The sequence below is a fragment of the Coturnix japonica genome, chromosome 10 (genome assembly GCF_054131305.1).
Source record: "Coturnix japonica strain WE chromosome 10, WE-NBRP24, whole genome shotgun sequence".
Taxonomy (NCBI): domain Eukaryota; kingdom Metazoa; phylum Chordata; class Aves; order Galliformes; family Phasianidae; genus Coturnix; species Coturnix japonica.
Window position 1 is genome coordinate 8,462,009 of NC_140672.1, and position 22,138 is coordinate 8,484,146.

Here is a 22,138-nt window from a genome sequence, read left to right on the forward strand (position 1 = left end):
TATGGTATTCTGAACTAATCAGGAGGAGAATACAGGGAACAGGAGGGACAGCCTGCATTGCCGGTGGGTGGGACTGATATCATATGAAGTAATTGGGATGCAGCTCTTCTAAAGCTGGAGAGCTGGCATTGCCCTCACGTACAGCAGAGCTCATACAGCAGGCCTCAGGATTAAGAGGATAAGCTGCTGAACAATTTTGATTTTCCTGTTTTATTGACTCCTTTTATCTATCTTCTATTTCACACATCAGATGTTTATAATGGGGAAAAAACACCCACCAAATGCAAAAGAAAGGAGAAAAATGAAATCCTTCAAACTCTGGAGTGCATAGAGTAAAAGAGCTTAATTGCTGGGGAGATCAGATTAGAATCACAGTATCCTTAGAATTGGAAGAGACCCTTAAAGGCCATCTAGCCCAGCTCCCCTGCAATAAACAGGGACATTCACAGCTAGATCAGGTTACTCACAGCCTGGTCATTAGTCATTCCAGAGGCAAAACACACACTGAATGAGCTCTCCCTGCAGTCATAAATACTTGGAGACAACAGCATTGACACTGCATGTTACTGAAGCAGTAAAAGAAATTGCTCTTGTAACTCTTCTTGTGTTAAGTAAAATGATGATAAAAAGCAATGGAATGCTTTGGCAGGACACCAAAACCATCCTCCTTCGTTGATATCTGCTGCAATGGAACCTTCCACTGGAAGAAAGCCCCTGATGTCTTGTCACCCCAGAGAGGTGAGCTTTAGAAGCAGGACTGCTGCACAATAGAATGAACTGGGGCTCCTTAGCATCTCTTACATCCAGGAGGGGTGTGATCAGACCCACCTATCACCTTCAGGTGCGCTTTCTGACACCTTGTCTGACTTCACTGTCACTGTGCCAGCATCCTCAGGCTTAACCTGCTTCATTGTCAGTTTGCAGCAATTGCCAACGTTCTTGATGTCCTTGTAATTGTTGGTGTAAATGAGGTTGCCATTCAGGAACCATTCCACGTCCTCGTCATTATGGGACAGCTCGCAGGAGAAGACAGCAGAGCTCTCTTCTTCAATTTCTACATCCTGCAAGTGCTTCGTTACTTCTACATTGCGGGCTGTGGGGAAACAAGGTGAACTGTTACCACTGTTACTATAAATCATACTGGGATGTGGTAGAATGGTTGGACTAGATAATCTTTGTGTAATCTTCTCACTGAAGATTATACATTTATAAAGTTAGCAGGAGAGAACGGCAGAAGTCAACCTCAAGAAGAGAAATCTGAGGTGAAATAGGACATGTAAGAGACCACCCCCCCTGCTCTTACCTTCAGCTGTCAGCGTGGCCTCAGTCTCTGCAATTCCTGCCTTGCACTTGTACACACCAGCATCATTGGGCTTCAGCTTCAGAATCTTGAGCTCTGCTGAATGCTTATCCCTCTTGATCTTGTACTTCTCAGAGGGCACGATGGGTGTGTGGCCCTTGAACCATTTCACAAGCTTTGGAGAAGGCCTGAAGTCACAGGACAGGATGACAGAATGACGTTCCAAAGCTCTCTTGTCCTCCAGCTTCCTGGTGATTTGTATATGGTAATCTGCAAAGCAGGGCTGGAAGAGAAGAAAGGATGAGGACAATTGGAAGAAGAGGAAAGTCTCTTGCGTCTGCTCCATTTCAATTAATCTCATGTTCACAATGGTTTTTTGAACCACTCTAAAGATAAAAAAAACGATTGTCTATAGGGAATGCCATTGACTACATTTCTATAAAGTAATACTGTATAATATCTACCAAATGCAAGGTCCAGCTCTTGTTCTGTGCTTATTAAATTGCTCCCAAATGTTGAGGCTTTTATTCAAATAAGAGTGAGTTAAAAATATAACAAGTACTTTAGGATGTGAATGGATAATCTTACGCTGGGGACAACAGCGGACAAAAAGCCTGGAAGTTTCTTTCAGATGAAATCAATGAGAAATGGCATCAAACCTATGTGCTACCAAACTTCAACTTGTCTAGTTCTGAAAAACAATTAATTTCACCTGATTTGACCTCTTTGCTATAGCCAAGGACAAAACGTCAGCTCTGTAGATCTGAATAGTAAGCACATCAAAACTATTCAAACAGATCTTTTACTGAGATGCAGCTGTCTCATTTAGTGTCCAACGACTTTTAAATGGAAATGGAGCAGACCCTCCAGACACACACACAATATTTCAAAGACCCCAGTGAAGGAAGACTGTACGTTAATTAATTCTTCATCTTCATGATGTAAACCAAGCCTGGATATGTTACCTCTGACGAGCAGATTGGCTGTGGATTTTGATTTGCCAATTGAGAACTGAATGGTGCCTGTCATATCAGTGGTGGTTTTCAGTATGGTCAGCTGGTGGATGGTGCCTTCTTGCTGCATAATCAAGTTTCTGCCAGCCTGTAAGACTTCCCCACGTAGGAATACCACTTTGGAGTTTTCACAGAAGGAATGGATATCTCGCATTCAAATTTGGCTTCTTCAGGCTCAGTCACATCCTCATCACACAGCTCCTTTACTAGATTAATGGATTGCTCTTTAAGAAGGATGGAACAAGAGAAAGCAGAGATTTAGAAGGAATGTAAAAAACCCTTACATTATCACCCCACTTACTCACGTCAGCATTACTGCACATGAACACTACACCTATCAGCTCAGAATGCCTTGAAACATCATTAAAAAATAATAGAAAGAAAAGAATGTTGTTAAGAAGTCAGACAATAAGACTGACAATCTGAAAAGTGCCCAGATCTTCTGATTCCCAGTCCAACATCTAAATCAAACCATGACCTTCCCATCCCAATATCAAACTCCTCGCATTACAAAATGGAAAAGAGGTTCACTGAAACACGGACATTGATAATTACTTTGGTTAAATACAGCAACTTAGCTCTGAACAACAAGTTTTCACCTAGTAAAGGTCTCTGTAGCTCAAATGTAATGACTCTACTTAGGAGAAATTCATTTTCCAGGAAGTTCTTGCCCTTATAATTGTAACAGTGGCAAAGCTGGGGACTGAACTCTTGAGTAGTGTGCTAACTCAAATGTCTCCCTTTTCTTTATCACACTTAACATCATATATATACCCTAACATTGTATATATTAAAAAAAAAACCAAAACCCTGTGTTCTTTTCAAACAGCAAGAGAAAATGAAGAAAAAGTCAAGCTATGTTTTTTATCCCTCAACGTTCAAACACAAAGCTGAAGTCTAAACGTAGAAAATCAACCTCCTAAGAAAATAATATGTTTTACTTAGCAAAAGTAAATTCCAAAAGAGAAGCTGGATATTTTGTGGGCACAAAGGTAGGTAGGTAGGAGTTTTTATTTCTGTGAAAGGTCCTGGTGGTGTTTAACTTCCTTGACATTAAATCAAAGGATGTTAGCTCGTTTATAACATAAGATAATTTAATCAAAATCGTCATCAGAAGCATAATTACCTTTAACTGTAAGATGGGCACAAGATTCACGAGATTCTGCCTTTTCTGCTACAGATTTTATTTCTGCTGCATCCTTGACTTGGACACGTGTGTAAGTCAGCGAGTAGCTCTTTCCTGAAGCAGAGAACCACAGAGTCACTAAGGCTGGAAAAGACCACTAAGCTCATCTAGTCCAACCGCCAGCTCATCCCTACCAAACTGGGCTCTTGAGAGCAACCCCACAACTACACTTGGCTTCCTTGAGCAAAAAGCTCTGAGGCACATGACCAGGCTGAGCATCATCCATCTGGTTTCACAGCATCACTGCCTGTTCTCTCATGTCAATGAAACCACCCATTCCCCCACGTCCACATCCCCACCAAAGTGTAATCTAAACATGGCTTCTACAAGGACTGACCAAATGTGGCTGTCGTCACCTTCAAAGTACCTGATACAGAAGGATCACACTCACTGTCAGACAAAACCTCTTTGGAGAGGTGAACTGACTGCCCTGTTCACCCCCACGTTGGAAATAACTGCACTCATTTCCTACCTGCTCCCAGCAGTGTGGGATGGTGGGATAGCATCACACTTCCCACACTAAGCATCCCACCATGTCACTTGTTCCACCCTAACCTCAGTCCCAAAACAAAAGGGGAACTCCCTTCTGAACCCTCTTCACTTCATTTCAGATGTCTTATATGCTTGATCTCCAACCCACCCCCCACTCAGGAGAAAGATCCCCCTCTTACACCCTACCATCATGCCGCATTCTGATGTTGTCATCAGCCTTCAGCTTGTTGTCATCTTTGTACCACTGGCTCTGAACCTCATCATGTGAAATCTCAGACAAAAGATGCACTCCCATATTCATTCACTTCCACATCTTCCAGTGCTTTAACAATCTTGATATCTCCAGCTGTGAAGCACTAGAGATATATTTGTCAGCATATTTCCAGAACTGAGTGCAGCATCTTTTCCTTACACATATTTGCATAGAAAATGAGTAGGATTATGTTTTATTCTAAACCATCATCCATTCCTGATTCATTTCTCTCTTCAACACAGTCAATGCATTATTGCCCTTGAACTTAAAGATAGACTTACTAGCTACAATGGAGCTCCCTGCAAACAGTTTTCATGGAAACCAGAATCTCATTTATTCTAAAACCTTTCAAGCAAAATTAAGGGTAGAAAAACAATAGAACTGACTGAATCTTTAAGGTCATTTAGTTCCAATGCCCCTGCTATGGGCAGGGACACCTCCCTCCACACCAACTCTTCTCAGGGTCAAGGCTTCTCTCAAATCATTCTCCTCTAAGCCTGTGCCTGTGCTTGGGATTGCCCTGACCCAGGTGCAGGGCCTTGTACTTGGCCACACTCAAGTTCATGAGGCTGCCAAGGGCCCACCTCTCCAGCCTGTCCAGGTCCCTCTGAGTAGCATCCCTTCCCTCTAGCACATCAACAGCACCGCTCAGCTTGGTGTCATCTGTAGACTTGCTGAGGGTTCATTTGATTCCACTGTCCATGTTGCCTACAAAAATGTTAAATAACACTGGTCCCAACACCACCCTCCATCTGGACACTGAGCTATTGACTGCTGCTCTCTGAGTGTGACCATCCAGACAGTTCCCTATCCTGCAACTGGTCCATCCATCAAAACCATTTTTCTCCAGTTTGGTGACCAGGATGTCATGCAGGACGGGATCAAATGCTCTGCACAAGTCCAAGTAGATGATGTCAGTTGCTCTCCCATTATCCACTGATGCTGTTACTCCATCATGAAAGGCCACCAAGTTTGTCAGGCATGGCTTGAATTTTAGGAAGCCATACTGGTTACCACCAATTACCTCATCTTTATTTTCCAAACTATGCCAAGGAGAACTAGACAGAACTCTACAATGTCGTGTCACTACAAACCTGTCTGAACCATTGGCTTCTCTGCATGCTCATCACTAGTCTCTCCTTAGCTTGTGTGCCCACAATGTATGGGGAATGTCAGCCACAAATCTTACCTAGGGGATATCTTTGCTTCAAAGTCCCTTGAACATCACACAATCCCTTTTAACTCTCTAGGTCTGCACTTATTTATGTCAGAATCAGACCATATTTCTGTGCTGCTATTTCCCTTTCCTTCTGAAGGGCCTGGATACAACTTGGATTAACCTCAGGAGCAGAGTTCCTGCATAAAACAGCCAGTACTGAAACAGCAACCCAACCTGGTTGCAGACTGAGAGAGAAAATGAGAGTTCACCGCCTGTGAATAATGAGACTTCTCTTATTTCCCTGGGAAGTAATGCCCACTTTTTTACTTTGACAGAGCTCCTTCTCATCCTAGAAGGGAAAATATCAAGTCAAATCTACATTAGTCCTTCCATCTCTGCACTGGGCAAAGGCAGCCTTCAGATCTATGCTTAATTCACCCAATTCCCTAGAATTAATGGAACTGTACTTACTGGAACATATGCTGAAGCTTAAGCACAGTGCAGTGTTTTCAACATGTAGGAATGGCTATAGAACATGCATAAATTCTGGCTGACCTATGACAGCTTAAAGCACTGCAGAGGACTGTTAACAAGCCCGTTTGGACATCACCTTGAATAAATGACGTTATCCTCAAGTAAGGAAAAGAACAGCTGAGCACTGGGGAGGTACACAAAGGGCCAGAGCAAATTCTCACACTGTCAGGTGCAAAGAAAACTGAGATTTCACCCTAAAACCCAGTTCACAACAAGGCTACAAAATCCTGGCTGAGAATTTCTGAATGCTCACCAGTTGTTTCCAGCTCGAAGGTCATCTTCTGGCCAGCAGCCTCGCAGATTTATTCTCCAGCATCTTTCTTCTCCAGCTGCTCCACAACCAGACGCCGTGTTTTGCCCACAGATTCCATTCTGAACTTTCTGGAGGAGGCAAGCAGTCTTCCATCCTTGAACCATTTTACTCCAGTTGGATCCTGTGCTACTTCACAGCTGAGGGAGGCACTTGCTGCCAGGGCAGCACTCACCTCTTTCTGCACCTGCTCCTGGTTTATAAACACAGGTTTTGGCTCTGAGGGAAGAAAAGAAAAACAGAAGGACTGAAATGAGACCATCTTGCAGGTTTGTATGTACAGGTTGGAACAGGTTTAGGTTACCACTTGTGCCCAAACTAATAGCCTTCATAGAGAATATCAGCTCTTCTGTTGAAACAAAGTGTCAAATCTAGGCAAGAAAGAACCTAGGAAATGAAGGAACCAAGAGGGTCCTTGAACACCAGTCCCATGGTTGCAAGTCACTATGCAAACATATTGAACCCAAAAGAACATCTGTCCTGCAGGCAACCAAAACCTGAGTTCCTTTTACTTAAGACCCACTGTGAAACATCAAAACACATAAACATGTGATAGTCAAACCACTGGCTGCCTTTTCATGACCCAGAACAGTACTCCTGGCTTCCTGAACAGACTCCTCATGGCCTCTACCATTGCCACAACTGTGACTGTCAAAGGCACAAAGGAAATATGCTCACCAACGCAGTCCTTTGTTCTTTGTGTGTGATTTGCAGATATCTATCTTACTTTGAGCTCTGGCAATAGTCAGCTCTACCAGGTCTCTTACTGTGAGTAGCAGACTCACCTATCCAGATGCAGCCTCCAACATAAAGGCATAGTAAAAAGGCAGTGTACTACTAGGAGAAGTTCCTGCTTCTCCTGCCATGAAAGGCTGCACGTAGAACATGCACTCCAGCCTCACTGCACATACTTATCTTAGTCAAATGCTTCGGTGAACAAGAATTACAGTTTGGGATCTCAGGCACAGGAGAGATTTGAATAATATCTTGAACACTGCTTCCATTGTACATATATCAGTAATTATTATTCTACAGACAGACTGAAACAGGTCTTTGTGCCATACTAAAACCAAATACTTGCTACAAACCCAGGCAATCAAGTATAGGGGAAAAACCTCAGCACAGACTACTGCACCTGGAGCACTGTATAATAGAAACTAGATTTTACTTTACTGTTCTCTGCTGTATTTCAGACAACACCTGTCTTACCTGTGACATGAATCTTGAAGGTGAGTTTCTGGCCAGCAGCCTCGCAGCTGTACTCCCCTGCATCTTTCTTCTCCACCTGGCTCACCACCAGCCGACGCTGTTTGCCCTCTGACTCCACCCTGAACTTCTTGCTCCAGGTGATCAGTTTCCCCTCCTTGTACCACTTCACCTCCGTCTTCTCCTGGGCCACCTCGCAGCTCAGCGTGGCATTTTCTGTTGGTGCAGCCTTCACCTCCTTCTGCACCTTCTCCTTGTTGATAAAAGCATCCACTGCTTCTGGAATTTAAGGCAAACGGGCACATTTAAGACATGAATCTTTTCTACACAGCCTTCCCCAAATGCCCAAATTAGTCTTTGGACTGTACCGTTGAGGACAGCTTTCCCACTCACATTTCCTGACAGTGCTATGAACTGAATGCCAACATCTGAACTATATCAATTGCCAGTGAAGAACTTCCTCCCTGCCAGACCAAAACAGCTTAGATAGCCCTAAACTTGTTTTCATTTCCACCAGTATCATGTTCCAAAATCTTCAAAAATTAAAAAACACCCCTTTCCCCACTGTCCAGCAGCACACCAGCATACGCAGTCATTGAAAAGTCTGTTTCATACAAGGGGACAGGCATTAAATTGTCCAAACAAGCTGACAGCTGTAAGTTGCTTTGCCAGCAAAAGCCAGGTGAGGGTCAAGGTTAAATTCTGTTTGTGATTAAGTCATAGTGAGGAAATGTATTTTTCTCACCTACTTATTTCTGAAAACAATTCTAATATCTCCTGAGTTTTCAGAGGCAGTAATAAAATGGTTTCCCCTATGGAATCATAGAACGGTTTGGGTATAGAAGGAAGCTTTAAAGATCATCCAGTCCAACCTCTTGCCGTGGTCAGGGACATCATTCACTAAATGAGGCTGCCCAGGGTCCCCATCCAGCCTGGCCTTGGACACTCCAATGATGAGTCACCCACAACCTTCACCGGACAATCTGTTCCAGTGTATCACCACCCTCATCATAAAGAACTTTTCTCATGTCCAAACTGAGTCTACCCTCTTCACTTTTGAAACTATTGCCCTTTGTTATGTTGCTACAGACCCTGGTAAAAAGCCTTTTTCCACTTTCCTATCAGTCTCTCCTAATAAATAGAATGCCTGTCTTCCTCCATTTTGGAAAGAAAAGCACCAGCTTGAAGCCTTTCTATTTTTAAGCATTTCTTTTGTACCTGCTATAGAGAAGAAAACAAAAGAAAATACAGGAAAACCTTTTTAGTTGCAGGTTTCTTTAATTTAATAGAAACCACCAATGCCGCCGTCTAGCATTGTGACCAAATGCTGTCTCTGAGACTACTTAGGAAGAAGCATTTGCAGGGGTGTGCTTGTGCCCTGAAGATATCTTTAATATTCTTTAATTTCCCCTGAAATTATTGACTTCTCATTTTGCTATCATTGCATCTACTTGAGATCCCCAGGGAAATTCCCCAGTTATTTCCAGTCTGTCTTAAGCTGAGGCTACCCAAGTCCTAAGTGTTCATAGCTTCAGAAGGCAAACAGAAAAGCACACGAATTAAACAGAATTTAAGCACCGTCTACATCACTGAATGCTGGGGCTGAATGTGTCAAACCACTTAACTTTCCCCTCCTTCTTTGTTGGGGGATTCAATACAGTCGAAACAATTTCTCTCACCTGTGACATGAATCTTGGTGAGTCTTCTCCTGGGCAAGCTCAGCGTGGTATTTTGAGTCAGTACAGCCTTCACTTCCTTTTGTACCTTGTCCTTGCTTGTAAACACGTCTTCTTTCTCTGCAGGGACATCAGAACAGTCAAACCGTTTTGCTGTAGTCTGCTGTAGAGCTTACTCCAGTTCCCCGTTTTCACTATACTTGCCCTTCACAGGGAGCATCGTGATGCCTCATTAAGACAGGAAAACACTTTCCTCTCTATTTTGCCTTCATGCGGGGGGGGCACAGCGTAAGGCAGCGGCTTTGAGGGGGGTGTTGGGGCTGTTTGGCACTGGGGGGGGGTTATTGGGTTATTGGGTGCCCCACCCCCACACACAATGGGGTGTTAATGTGGGGGGGGGGCTTAAATCAGTTGCGTTCCCTATAGCGCCGCCCCCCCCCCCCCATTAACCCCCCTCTTTATCCTCACGGCTGAGCCCCCCCCCCCCCTCAGCGCCCCATTCATCTTGATGGAGGGGGGGGGGGGTTTGGCACACGACCCCGGCGCGGCTTAAGGCACATCGTCGACAACACCCCCCCCACCAACCCCACCCGGGGGGGGGAGGGGGGCGATGTGGGGAGGGGGGGGGGTTGCGGGGTTGGGGGAGGGGGTGGGCAAAGCGCAATATGGGGGGGGGGTCACAAATTGGGGCGTGGTCTTTACCTGGAGGGCAGCGGCTGCACAAAGAGCCCGCGGGGGTCGGAGAGCAGCACTTTGGCTGGGGGGGGGGGGTCCACGGGGTCCGGGGGTAATGCTGCCCCACCCCCTCCCCTACCCCACCCCCCACTGCCGACCCCCCCCCGCGTTGCCCCCCCGCCCCAACGTCAGCTCCTGCGGCAGCTCCTCGTCGCTCTCCTCCTCCTCTTCCTCGTCTGGGGGGTCAATATGTGGGGGGGGGGGTCCCATCGGGCAGCGGCAGCTCCGCCGGCTCCGATTGGCTGAGCCGCAGTGCGCGGGAGCGGCTGTTGTGTGCCGGTCGGTGGAGGGGCGGCTCTTCATGGAGCTGCCCCGCAGCCAACAACAGCCTGAATGAGATCCTGGAGTCCCAGACGCTGGAGGATGAGCTGGGAAAGAGCAGAGGCTCCCCACAGAAGGGCAAATCACGTCTGATAACGTGAGTGTGGAGCACAGCCAGCCCCTTCCTCACATGTGTGGGGCTTCCATGTTCCTCTGTGCCCATTGCAGTGTGCCACCCCAATCCTGCTGCCCAGCCAGGAGTGGATGGGATGAGCAGGTTGGGATGCACAGAGCAGTGCTCAGACATTGCTGGGACATTTGTGCACTGCTGTTGAGCTTCCCTTTGTGCAGCAGGGGAGAGGATGGAGGTTTACAGGTGGATGGTTGTTATTTCTATGGCATTGCACAGGTGGTAGAACCTTGTCCATTCCCAAACTTATTCCAGGGCATGCGGGAATTTGTGCAGTTGTAGTTCCTGAATTGTGCTATTTAAAACCCTCCTGTAAATGGGGATGTTTTGTAATGCCTGCTGGGGCTGCAGGCAGCATTGCCTTCCTCCTTAGGGGGCAGGTTTAATCACAAACCTCCCTATTTCCTATCACAAACGTCCTACAAACCATGTCTGGGCATTGCTGTCTCGGCCTGGATCTCAGCTCCTGAGACTGTCAGATGTGAAGCAGCAGCAGCTGGGACAGGGCTGGCTCTGTGTGCCCTCTGTGGGTCTGTGGGCACAGAGTGGGGCAGAGGGATGACTGTGAGAGGGAGGAATTGCCCAGCCACTAGAAAGAGGAAATCAGCTGAAAAGGGGAGATTTGAGAAGCACTGAGGCTGTGGCTGCTTTGACAGTAAGAAGAAACCAAGCTGTCACTGTGCAGATGGGAACTCCAGTAGGAGAGCTGTGGTGGCTTTACAGATGGCAGACAGCAGCTGGAGTGTAGAGCCAAGGGTAGGGGGGGGATCTTCCTCTTAGCAATGCCATGCAAAGAATGATGCAGACTCCTGCAGGGTCGGCTTTGCTGTGTGACCCTGGGTGGAAGCAGCTGGAAGGTCTCAGCCCTTCTGCGTTATCCCAGGAGCTGGGGCAGTGCTCGGTCTCATCCCACCTCTGCTAATAGCAAATGCAGAATCCCTTATCTGAGTGCCCTTTTCTCTCATGTAGAGTCACCGACCCTGGGAAGTTCACAAAAAGTTTGGGTGTTGTGTTGAGGGATGTGATTTAACTGGGAAGTATTGGTGATGGTTGGACTGGATGATCATAAGATCATCCAGATCATAAGATCTGAGATCATAAGATCATAAGATCATCCAGGTCTTTTCCAACCTTGAAAATTCTATGGAGTTGTAGCAGATTGTGGGGGTGTAGGTGTGGTATATATATGTACACAGATGGGAATATCCGTATGGAAAAGATAGATCCATGTGTGTTCTGGGCTGCACTGAAAAAGGGGTGGCCAGCAGGAGAGGGAGGTGATTGTCCCCTCCTGCTCAGCTCTTGTGAGGCCATATTTGCAGCACTGTGTCCAGGCCTGGGAAGGATGTGGAGCTGTTGGGGGGGGTCCAGAGGAGGGCCACTGTGATGATCAGAGGGCTGGAGCAGCTCTCCTATGAGGAAAGGTGGAGGGATCTGGGCTTGTTTAGCCTGGAGAATGGAAGGCTGTGGGGAGACCTCATTGTGGCCTTTGAGTACTTGATTGGAGCGTATAAACAGGAGGGGGAATGGCTGTTTATGAGGGTGGACAGTGATAGAACAAGGGGGAATGGTTTTAAACTGAGACAGGGGAGGTTTAGGTTGGATCTTAGGAAGATGTTTTTCGCTCAGAGGGTGGTGACGCACTGGAACAGGTTGCCCAAGGAGGCTGTGGATGCCCCATCCCTGCAGGCATTCAAGGCCAGGCTGGATGTGGCTCTGGGCAGCCTGGTCTGGTGGTTGGCATCCCTGCACATAGCAGGGGGTTGGAACTGGATGATCTTTGGGATCCTTTTCAACCCAGGCCATTCTATGACTGTACAGTTCCATAGTGGAACAAATATAAAATGCTAACTATGTAAAACATGGAGTCAGACCTGTGTGATTTGTCCACACCAGGAGGTGATTAGAAAACAATTTGTAAGCTACAAAGCTGCTTGCTGGAAAGGAAAAGAAAATAAAACTACAAGAATAAGGGAAAACATTTCTTCCTGAAAATAGGAAGAATAATGGACCTGACATGAAATTTGGGTGAAGCTGCCTGATTTTATGAAGCTATTCCCATTGTTTTCTTGGTGCTGTGTTTCCCAGATGAGTGGTTTCTGGCTGTGCTGCAGCACCAGTCTGCATGTGAACATCAACTCTATTCACCATCTGGGAAGATTAGGACTTCCCTTCTCCCACCAGCACCACTGAATTACAGTTACTCAGTGGTTAAACAAAGGAATCCTTAAAGAAGGGTTTACAGCTGTCGTGTTATCTGAAGTGCTTGGGGCATTCTGATGCTATTAAGCTCTATGTATTAACAAGTTCAAAAAGAAAAGGTAGGCATCTGATTGTTGTGACAGTTTCTAAGTGATTTGGAAAGCTGTACCACCCAACCACTCCTTCTATTTGATGGAGGTGACAAAGCTCAGTTTAATTTCTGACTGCTGTTTAAATTCTGAAGCTGGAGCTGGTTCCTGGAGCAGAAAAAGCTTGGAAGCTGTCCCTCCTACAAGCAGGCACCTCTGAGCAAAATATGACATCTCAGTTTCTGATGGTAAGGTCAGGAGATCTGATTCCAGCGTCTAGCTTTCGGCTTCATGCTGTGTTAGTGGGACCTTTGGCATCTAGCACTGACCAACAGCAACTGACAGGCTGGTAACAGTGCACCCCAAAGCAGTTATGTGTCTGTTTATGTTATGAGGGAAAATGGTATCGCATTGAGATTTCATGTTTTTACACTTTGCAGATCTAACTAGCTGCTGGAAGAATCCTGTACGCCATGTTCACACCATTTTCAATGAGCTGGATGAGTCTGTTGTTGGCATTTTAATGCCATTTACCAGGCAGGCAATATGTATGGAGTATTTGGCTCTCTCTACAGTCATGAATATTTGAGTATCTTCAACATGTGGCTCATTGCTTCCATTTCAGGCTGCCCAGAGAAGCTGTGGATGCCTGTCCTTGGTGTTGAAGGCGAGGTTGGATGGGTGATGGGCAGCCTGAGCTGGTTAGTGGGCAGCCAGCCCATGGCAGGGTGTTTAGAACTGAATGATCTTGATGTTTTCTTCCAACCCAAGCCCTCCTGTGATCCTATGATTCTGTGATTTCATTCAGGTTTATTGAGATGAGTTCTCCTAAATGCGCTGTTCTCCATATGATTATAATTGGAGTCTAGATGGCTGACTGAAACCAGACACCAAACTTTCTGATGGCCAAAATGAAATGAAATCAATCCTTGACTGTGTCAGTAGTCTGAAACTAGAGCCCATCAGGTAATTCCCAGCCTCCTGCCTGTATCAGTGGCTGCACACAGTGAAAAAGTCTGATGGGATTTTAACCTCTAAAATGTTCCAAAGCAACCAGAGGGTCAATATATTCACTATGCAAATACCTGCAGGAATAAGCTTGTCATGTATGTCCTCAGGTACCACAGTAGTTAATGGTGGGACTCAGTAGGTCATGCTGAAAGTTGAGTCTGCTGATCTTGAAGGTCTTTTCCAGCCTAAATGACCTTATGCTAATATTTCTGTATTTATTTCTGTTCAGCTCCCAGAAAACCTCCCACCCAGCCCCCAACTGACCCCGTGGTGAAAAATAAAACAGAAACGTCAGTGACGCTGGCATGGTCCCCTCCGAAGATGCACCTCCCCATTCCAATCCATGGCTACATTGTGGAACCCAATAAACTAACTGGCTTCACGTGGGTGAGTGCCACAAGTCTCATGTCCCCGTCCCAGAGTTCACGGTGAGCAATCTGTCTGAAGAGGCTGACGATCAGTTCCGAGTGTCTGCAGTCAATGCGCATGGACAGAGCCCGTCTCTGGAATTCCCAGGGAGCGTGCACCTTGGTAAGCACAAAAACCCCAATGGAAATGGGTCAGTGTGTGCTGAGCAGCTGTGTTGGTTCCCTAAAGATGCTTCCTTTGACTTTAAGGACAGTAGTGCATTAACACACCAAAGGATTTCCTTTATTCCCAGTTCTCCTATCTCCTATCAACCTCCAGATACCACTAAAGTGATACGAGTTATGTTTCTGTGACAGAGACATGAATATCCTTATCTTTTGATATGTCACATGTGCAAGAGGCAGAACTTTCTGTAGCAGATCTTAAGCATAGAAGTGCTTCTTCAAGCACTCATGCAAAGGGAGAAGTAGAAATGTACCTATGATTTAATCTTCCATCTCTAAATGAGATACCAGACTTGCATCTAAAGAGCATTAAGACAAATGTTGTTCTTCCTCAGACCCAGTCCTGGCTGTGAAATCCCCCCTAACAACTGGTGAAGCTGTACCTGGAGGGGATGCCATGTTTACTATTGACCTTACAACAACGTGTTGCGGCACTTGATGCCTCAATGGTAAAGTCTTACAGGAAAGCGAGACCTGCATCATCAAGAGAACCCAAACTACTCCCAGCCTAATCATGGAGAACGTCCCCAAGAACGATGATGGAGCAGAAGTGAAATTTGTTGCCAAAAATGTTGATGTCAGCACCAAGATGAGAGTGAGAGGTATTTGCTTTGATCCTTCTCCTTTCCTCTTACAGTCAAGGCATAGTTGCTGTGATCTGATGATTAGAACTGGGGCTGCAGGCATTCACTGACTGTACCAAATACCTGAAATTGCATCACATGTGAGTCCTGGTAATGACCTAAACATGATAGCACTGACTGTAGGGTAAGCCAATCTACCCAGCTGCTTGGTATCTGAACCAGATTGCTTCATGCCAGCTGATGAATGTCTGCAGTTCACAGCTACTGGCCAGTGCATTCAGTCACCATGTTTACCACTGCATCACCATAGAGCAGTACTTTCAGCTCCAGGTTCAGACAGCCTTTCTGATTGCGCTGGAATAGTTTAGAAGTAGGGGAGCAATCATTCCAATAATATCTCTATCAATCAGCTTAGCATGACAAAGTAGAACAAATAAAGATTCATTATGGGAGGAGCTGTTTGTCATTGGGTGGAAACCTCTGCAGAAGCATGTTTAGAGCATTCTTAATCAGTAGAAGGAGATGTTTGGTTGATTTTTACTTAGTAAATCCTGTAAGAAGACCAAATGAAATATCTTGAATTGCTCAGCACTGACACAATGATGAGTGCAGGAACAAAAGGTGATACTTTTTCAGAGATGTTGCAGCAAACATTGACCACGTTAGCCTGATATCAATTGAAATAACGAGGCCTTTGCTCCTGACAGGTGCTGCAGTGAGATTTACCAATAAGAGCAAAGATGTAGAAAAGATCTCCGCTCGGCTGCGTGAGGAAGCCAAACTGCAGGCTGAGCTTTCAGACACAGGTGCTACTGTGGAGTGGATGAAGGATGGGAAGGAGCTCAAGGCCAGTGAAAATTATGAACTGCACATTGAGGGGAAGAAACACACCCTGAAAATTCACAGCGTCTCTATGGATGATGCTGGAAGTTGTCAGTGCATCTGTGAGGGGGATAAAATGCTCTATCAGCTTTCAGTGAAAGGTATGTGACAGTCTGGGCTGTCCTCTTCCTGCCCAGGGCCAGCAGACTGCATTCACCTGACTCCCCGACAGTCCAGCTGTTGTAAGACAGCATCTGGGGTGTTTTCAGTGGCTGTTTTGACTTGAACTGGCCAATCTGCTTTGTAGAGCCATTTGATTTCTGTGTTCTGTCCTGTGATTCGTCCCTAAGATATAGAGGAAGTCAAGGGAAAGAGAGGAAAAAGAGCATCCCAGCCTTCCTGCTCTTCTCTCAGGGTGGCCACGAGAGATGATGTAAAATGCTCTTTTTGTAGCAGTGATCCCAAATGTAGAAGAGACCTGTGAAGAATCACAGGGATGTTTACTTAGCTGTCATTCCATGGTGGGCTTTTTCTTGCACAGATGTAGAGAGAAACTGAACTTTCCCACGCAGGTCTCTGTTTTGCTGCAGGGTGTAGGTCTGATCTCTGAGATCCACACGCTGGGCCTTGATTGCAATAAATGAGAGCCCTTTGTTTGCTCCAGTGGAAGACTTTCCATTTCTGCAGTACCCTCTGCAGATGACACAAATGCAAATGCACCTTCTTCCCAGCAACAATTGCCTTTTTTTTTTTCACACTGAGTATGCATGAGGCTCTTCATCATCTTCTGCTGGCTTGTAACCCTTGTTGGTCCATGGAGAAACAACAAAGCCCTAGAGCAGTGTATGCACTTTGGCATTGGAGAGCTTACTTAATTGCTTCTTCTCAAAGAACGAACTGCAGAGAGGCATGGAGACAGCTCCAAACAGAATTGAATAATGGGACTAAATTTATGGAGAAAAGAACTTCCTGCCAAGGCTTGTCAGCTAGTCTTAATTTTGCTTTTCTTCTCTCTCTTTGTCATGTTAGCATAATATTTTGTACTGGCAGGTCTGCCCCCAGAATTAATTGAATTAGCTGATGGACTTTTCCATGTGCTTTGCACTGTAATGTGACTATCAAATGAGTAATCAATGCTGTTATTTTAAAACCTGTGTTGGCAAGCTGTAAGACAAACAACTGCTGTTGGTAGCTTGGTTACTGCAGAATCAGCTTTCGTGTATCTCATAGATAGGGAAGAGACCCTTAAGGGTCAGCTAGTTGGACTCCCCCCGCAATGAACAGGGGCACCGCAGCTCCATCAGGTGCTCTGAGCCCTGTCCAGCCTGACTTTGAACATCCTCAGGCTCACCAATCTTATACCCATGCCACACACTCGCAGTATTTCACCATTCAGCATCGCCACTTGTATCTTCTCTTGCTGTAAACCAGAGCTAGCTGGTAAATCGTCTGCTGTGTGGGTCAGCTGTGTCTCTCCCATGGGCATCACGTGGCTGCTGGGAGGCTCTGAAGAGCTGCAGCCAGAGGTGTGTCACCCGCTGGGCCTCGTGCCCAAAGGAGCCCACAGGAAAGTGTTGTTGCAGTTTGTCATGCACTGCACTGCCATGAGACTTGACGTGCCAGACATCCTCTGACACGTGACCTCCTGCATCCAGGCAGGACATCTGAGACGTCTCCTTCAGCCTGACGTGGCTGCAGTTTCACACTGGTTTTACTAAGGAAGGAGAAGGCACGTGGATGAAACTCTTTTCCTGCTCTTCCTGGCATTAGCTCATAGTACAAGTAATGCACTGTCAGGTCAAGCCTGGAGGAGTAATGCTTGTCACTGACATGTTCCTGTTCAGGGTGGAGCTGGAGGGTAAAATAACACAAGAAATTGTCATTGATATTCAATATCTGTGAAATTCAGCTGGCTGCATTCACAGAACCTGGCATTAAGATCTGTTTTCTGGTTTCTATCTTGTGATAACCCAGCCTCTTTTCCATAACCCAGTCCTCATTTATGAACTGAAGCTCTACTGAAAGCCTTTCGCTGTGTATGCTCATGCTGCAGTGCAGCTCTTGTGACCTTTAACAGCACATTCACGTTCCTCTGATCACAGGATCCTTAAGGTTGATTAAGACCCTCTAGTCCGACTGCTCACCCATCACCACCATGATGCTCACCATCAGCTTAGCTAAAAACTCAGCAGAGATGATAGATCAAGCACAACACTGGATTTGGGATGGCTAGAGATTCCTAAGATATTGAAGGATTGCTTGCAGGTGGTGTTGGCTCAGGTATTCACCCTGCATCCCACCTCCTGTTCTGTTTGGTTGAGAATCATGCATTCTGCAATTTCACTTTGTAATTCAAAGACCCTGGCTTTATCTGTTGAAAAACTGATCTAAAACAAGCCAAGAAGACTCCGTTGGAACTGGTTGATGCAGAACAAAGGCATCCCCAAAGGACAAGTTACACTGTTTGATGAACATTATTGGATGAGAGCTAAGCTAAGATTTAAAAAGTTCTGGGGCTGTCTCTGAGCATCAAATACAGAGGAAGCCTGCATGATTCCCTGAGAATGGATACCTCCTACTTTGGTGTAAGGTTAAGGGAACAGTAGCAATAACTCCTATCACAAAATGTCACATGGTTCAGACAAAAAAGCCATCAAGAGGGCTTAATTAGGAGCACCAAATGGTCGCAAGATGGTCTTAGGGCAGGGAAGTAATCTATGTATGTGATATTGGTTGGTGCTATTAGTTCTTAACAGCTTGACTCTAGAGGGACTGTTCTTTTGTCACCTAGTTTTCAAAGAATAGATGTCTCCTGTCTATTACAATTTTTAACGAATTATTTGTTCACTGATGCCATAAATGTTCCTGGCATAGCAATTGGCCTTGGTACATTCAGTGACTGAAAGCAACAGTTGTTGCTCTAAGAAATGCAATACTAAGCTAGGTCTGCCTGTAGCTGGCAGCCATCAGCTTGCTCCTCAGGCAGGTTCTGTCTGGATGGAATGAAGGGCATGAAATACTGATGTGCTCATCAAACGCTGCTTGTTAGCTTAGAGACAAGGTGTTAAATAGGTTTGTTCATGTATTGCAAACATGTTACTTAGCTGCCTTCATTTTAGCTTCAGAAGAACATGTGCAGAATACAGAAATGATTAAAAGAAATAAGAACTGTCTGCATAGAACTTACTCTTTCCTTACACAGGAGAATCAAGCACACGTTTGTATGTGAGTACCTCCAGAGGTGAAACTCAATCACCCAAATGTAATGAGCAGAGACATTACAATCAGTTCTAACTGTATCTTCATGCTGTGCTGAATAAGCCTGAGTCAGGATGTAAACCACTTTCTCTTTTTTTCTTCAGATGAAGCCATTAATTCTGTCAACAAGCCCAAAATGACTCCAGAAATATCAGTCAGTTCTTCTGAAGACCTGGAGCTGGTGTGTGAGGTGTCAGCTGCAAGCGGAGCTGTCGTATGGAAGAAAGATCAAACAGAGGTGAAGCAGGACCAGAGGACAACCATCATCTCCCGGGGGATGCACCACAAGCTCATGGTCAAAAATGTGACCCTGAAAGACCAAGGGAGCTACAGCTGTGAAACAAAAGATGACAAAGCAACATTCCAGGTGAAAGTCAGAGGTGAGAAAATGCTTGGAATCCTGGAGATAAAGGAATGCTTCATTTTGTGTGTCTTGCATTTGGAGGATCAACTTACAGCCTCTCTGGTGCAAAACATTTTGGCTATAGGACTTTCTTTGTCATCTAGTGTCATAGCTACACTTTTCTACATGTGCTTTTCCATCCAGGAATGAATTACTGCAACAAACCATAGTCAAGGAGGGTAACTTGTGCAGCTCTTGTAGTCAGCTGGTGTCTGCAGGGTTACAGTGCAAGAGCATACCAGGCATGCAAGGAGTGAGAAAAGGGGAGGTGTTTGAAGAGATCTGGTTACAAAATTTGAATGACACAATTAGGTGGAAAATGCCATTAATCAGACTCATAAATGGCCTGGGTTGCAAAGGCCCACAGTGCTCATCCAGTTCCAACCCCCTTCTTCCTATGTGCAGGGTTGCCAAACAGCAGCCCAGGCTGCCCAGAACCACATCCAGCCTGGCCTTGAATGCCTGCAGGGATGGAGCATCCACAGTCTCCTTGGGCAGCCTGTTCTAGAGGGCCGTTCCCTTCTGATTTACTGGAAATGTAGAGAGACATGAGAAGAAAAAAAGAGAAGGGAGGAGGTTCAGCAGTACATGCAGGTGTTCTAAATCTCATGTCCAAATCTGCTATCAGACTGCGAAATGTTTAGCTTTGTGATATGATATGATATGATATGATATGAAAATTAATGAAATGAAATGATATGCCTATCATTTCCCAAGGCAAAATAGAGGGGAAAGTATTTTCCTGTCTTAATGAGGCATCACGATGCTCCCTGTGAAGGGCAAGTATAGTGAAAATGGTGAACTGGAGTAATCTCTGCAGCAGACTACAGCAAAACGGTTTGACTGTTGTGATGTCCCTGCAGAGAAAGAAGACGTGTTTACAAACAAGGACAAGGTACAAAAGGAGGTGAAGGCTGTACTGACTCAAAATGCCACGCTGAGCTGCGAGGTGGCCCAGGAGAAGACGGAGGTGAAGTGGTACAAGGAGGGGAAACTGATCACCTCGAGCAAGAAGTTCAGGGTGGAGTCAGAGGCCAAACAGTGTCGGCTGGTGGTGAGCCAGGTGGAGAAGAAAGATGCAGGGGAGTACAGCTGCGAGGCTGCTGGCCAGAAACTCACCTTCAAGATTCATGTCACAGGTGAGAGAAATTGTTTTGACTGTATTGAACCCCCCAACAAAGAAGGAGGGGAAATTTAAGTGGTTTGATACATTCAACCCCAGCATTCAGTGATGTAGACGGTGCTTAAATTCTGTTTAATTTGTGTGCTTTTCTGTTTGCCTTCTGAAGCTATGAACACTTAGGACTTGGGTAGCCTCAGCTTAAGACAGGCTGGAAATACTTTGGGAATTTCCCTGGGGATCTCAAGTAGATGCAATGATAGCAAAATGAGAAGTCAATAATTACAGGGGAAATTAAAGGTTATTAAAGATATCTTCAGGGCACAAGCACACCCCTGCAAATGCTTCTTCCTAAATAGTCTCAGAGACAGCATTTGGTCACAATGCTAGAAGGTGGCATTGGTGGTTTCTATTAAATTAAAGAAACCTGCAACTAAAAAGGTTTTCCCGTATTTTCTTTTGTTTTCTTCTCTATAGCAGGTGCAAAAGAAATGCTTAAAAATAGAAAGCCTTCAAGCTGGTGCTTTTCTTTCCAAAATGGAGGAAGACAGCCGTTCTATTTATTAGGAGAGTCTGATAAGAAAGTGGAAAAAGGCTTTTTACCAGGGTCTATAGCAACATAAGAAGGGGCAATGGTTTCAAAAGTGAAGAGGGTAGACTCAGTTTGGACATGAGAAAAGTTCTTTATGATGAGGGTGGTGATACACTGGAACAGATTGTCCAGTGAAGGTTGTGGGTGACTCATCATTGGGAGTGTCCAAGGCCAGGCTGGATGGGGACCCTGGCCAGCCTCATTTAGTGAATGATGTCCCTGACCACGGCAAGAGGTTGGACTGGATGATCTTTAAAGCTTCCTTCTATACCCAAATGGTTCTATGATTCCATAGGGGAAACCATTTTATTACTGCAGCAAACAGCATCGGCTGGTGGTGAGCCAGGTGGAGAAGAAAGATGCAGGGGAGTACAGCTGCGAGGCTGCTGGCCAGAAACTCACCTTCAAGATTCATGTCACAGGTGAGAGAGAACACATTTCGGCCTTTCATTCTAGAATGTTTTAGAAAACGGTCATTAGTTTGTAAGTTTTCCCTGCTATGCTTAAAATTTTTGGAGCTGAACTTTGGGGTGGTTAATTTCTGATGAGGAAATTGAACAAATTATTCTAAATACAGTTGTGAGGCAGCTCCATCCTTTAAAATCTTCAGGAATTTCCTTTTGCTGTGGGAATGAGGCCATAGACAAGAAAGTTCTGATTGCACTTCTCCATTCCCACGTGCCTGTACCACTAGAACAACTCTGCAATGAAGCTGTGTCTCACGAAGTTTCAGAACAGGGGCTTTGTGTCAAGCACTAGGGGGTGTGCTCTATGTAACATGTTTTTGTCTTGGAAGGGCTCATTTAGCATGGGAGAGAATACTACAGGAATGTTCTGTGTAAGTTGATGTTTTGAAGACATAAGTAAATGGCAGCTAGGGGACGAAAGAGTCATGAGAGTCATACAAGGAGCATCACAGAATGCCTTTTGTTGGAAGGGACCTTGAGGATCATCCAGTTCCAATCTCTGTCCTGGAGAGGAACACATTCCTTGAGACTAGGTTGCTCTAACACCCATCCAGCCTAGACTTGAACATTTTCAGGGATGGGACATCCATAAATTGCACAACTTCTCTCCACATCATTCTCTTGGGGCATCAGACTGGGAGAACTGATTCATTTTTCTGACTCCTTCCCCAAAACCTGCTCT

At 45.4% G+C, this 22,138-nt stretch overlaps 1 protein-coding gene across 1 annotated transcript; it reads left to right on the forward strand.

Moving 5' to 3' along the window:
• The first annotated feature begins 15,572 nt into the window (after nucleotides 1-15,572).
• Nucleotides 15,573-20,066, forward strand: LOC146759230 (obscurin-like protein 1). The gene is made up of 3 exons (XM_085510323.1): nucleotides 15,573-15,777; nucleotides 18,979-19,254; nucleotides 20,056-20,066. Exons 1-3 carry the CDS (start codon nucleotides 15,618-15,620, stop codon nucleotides 20,064-20,066), a joined length of 447 nt encoding a protein of 148 aa, XP_085366449.1. The 5' UTR covers nucleotides 15,573-15,617.
• The last annotated feature ends 2,072 nt before the right edge of the window (nucleotides 20,067-22,138 follow it).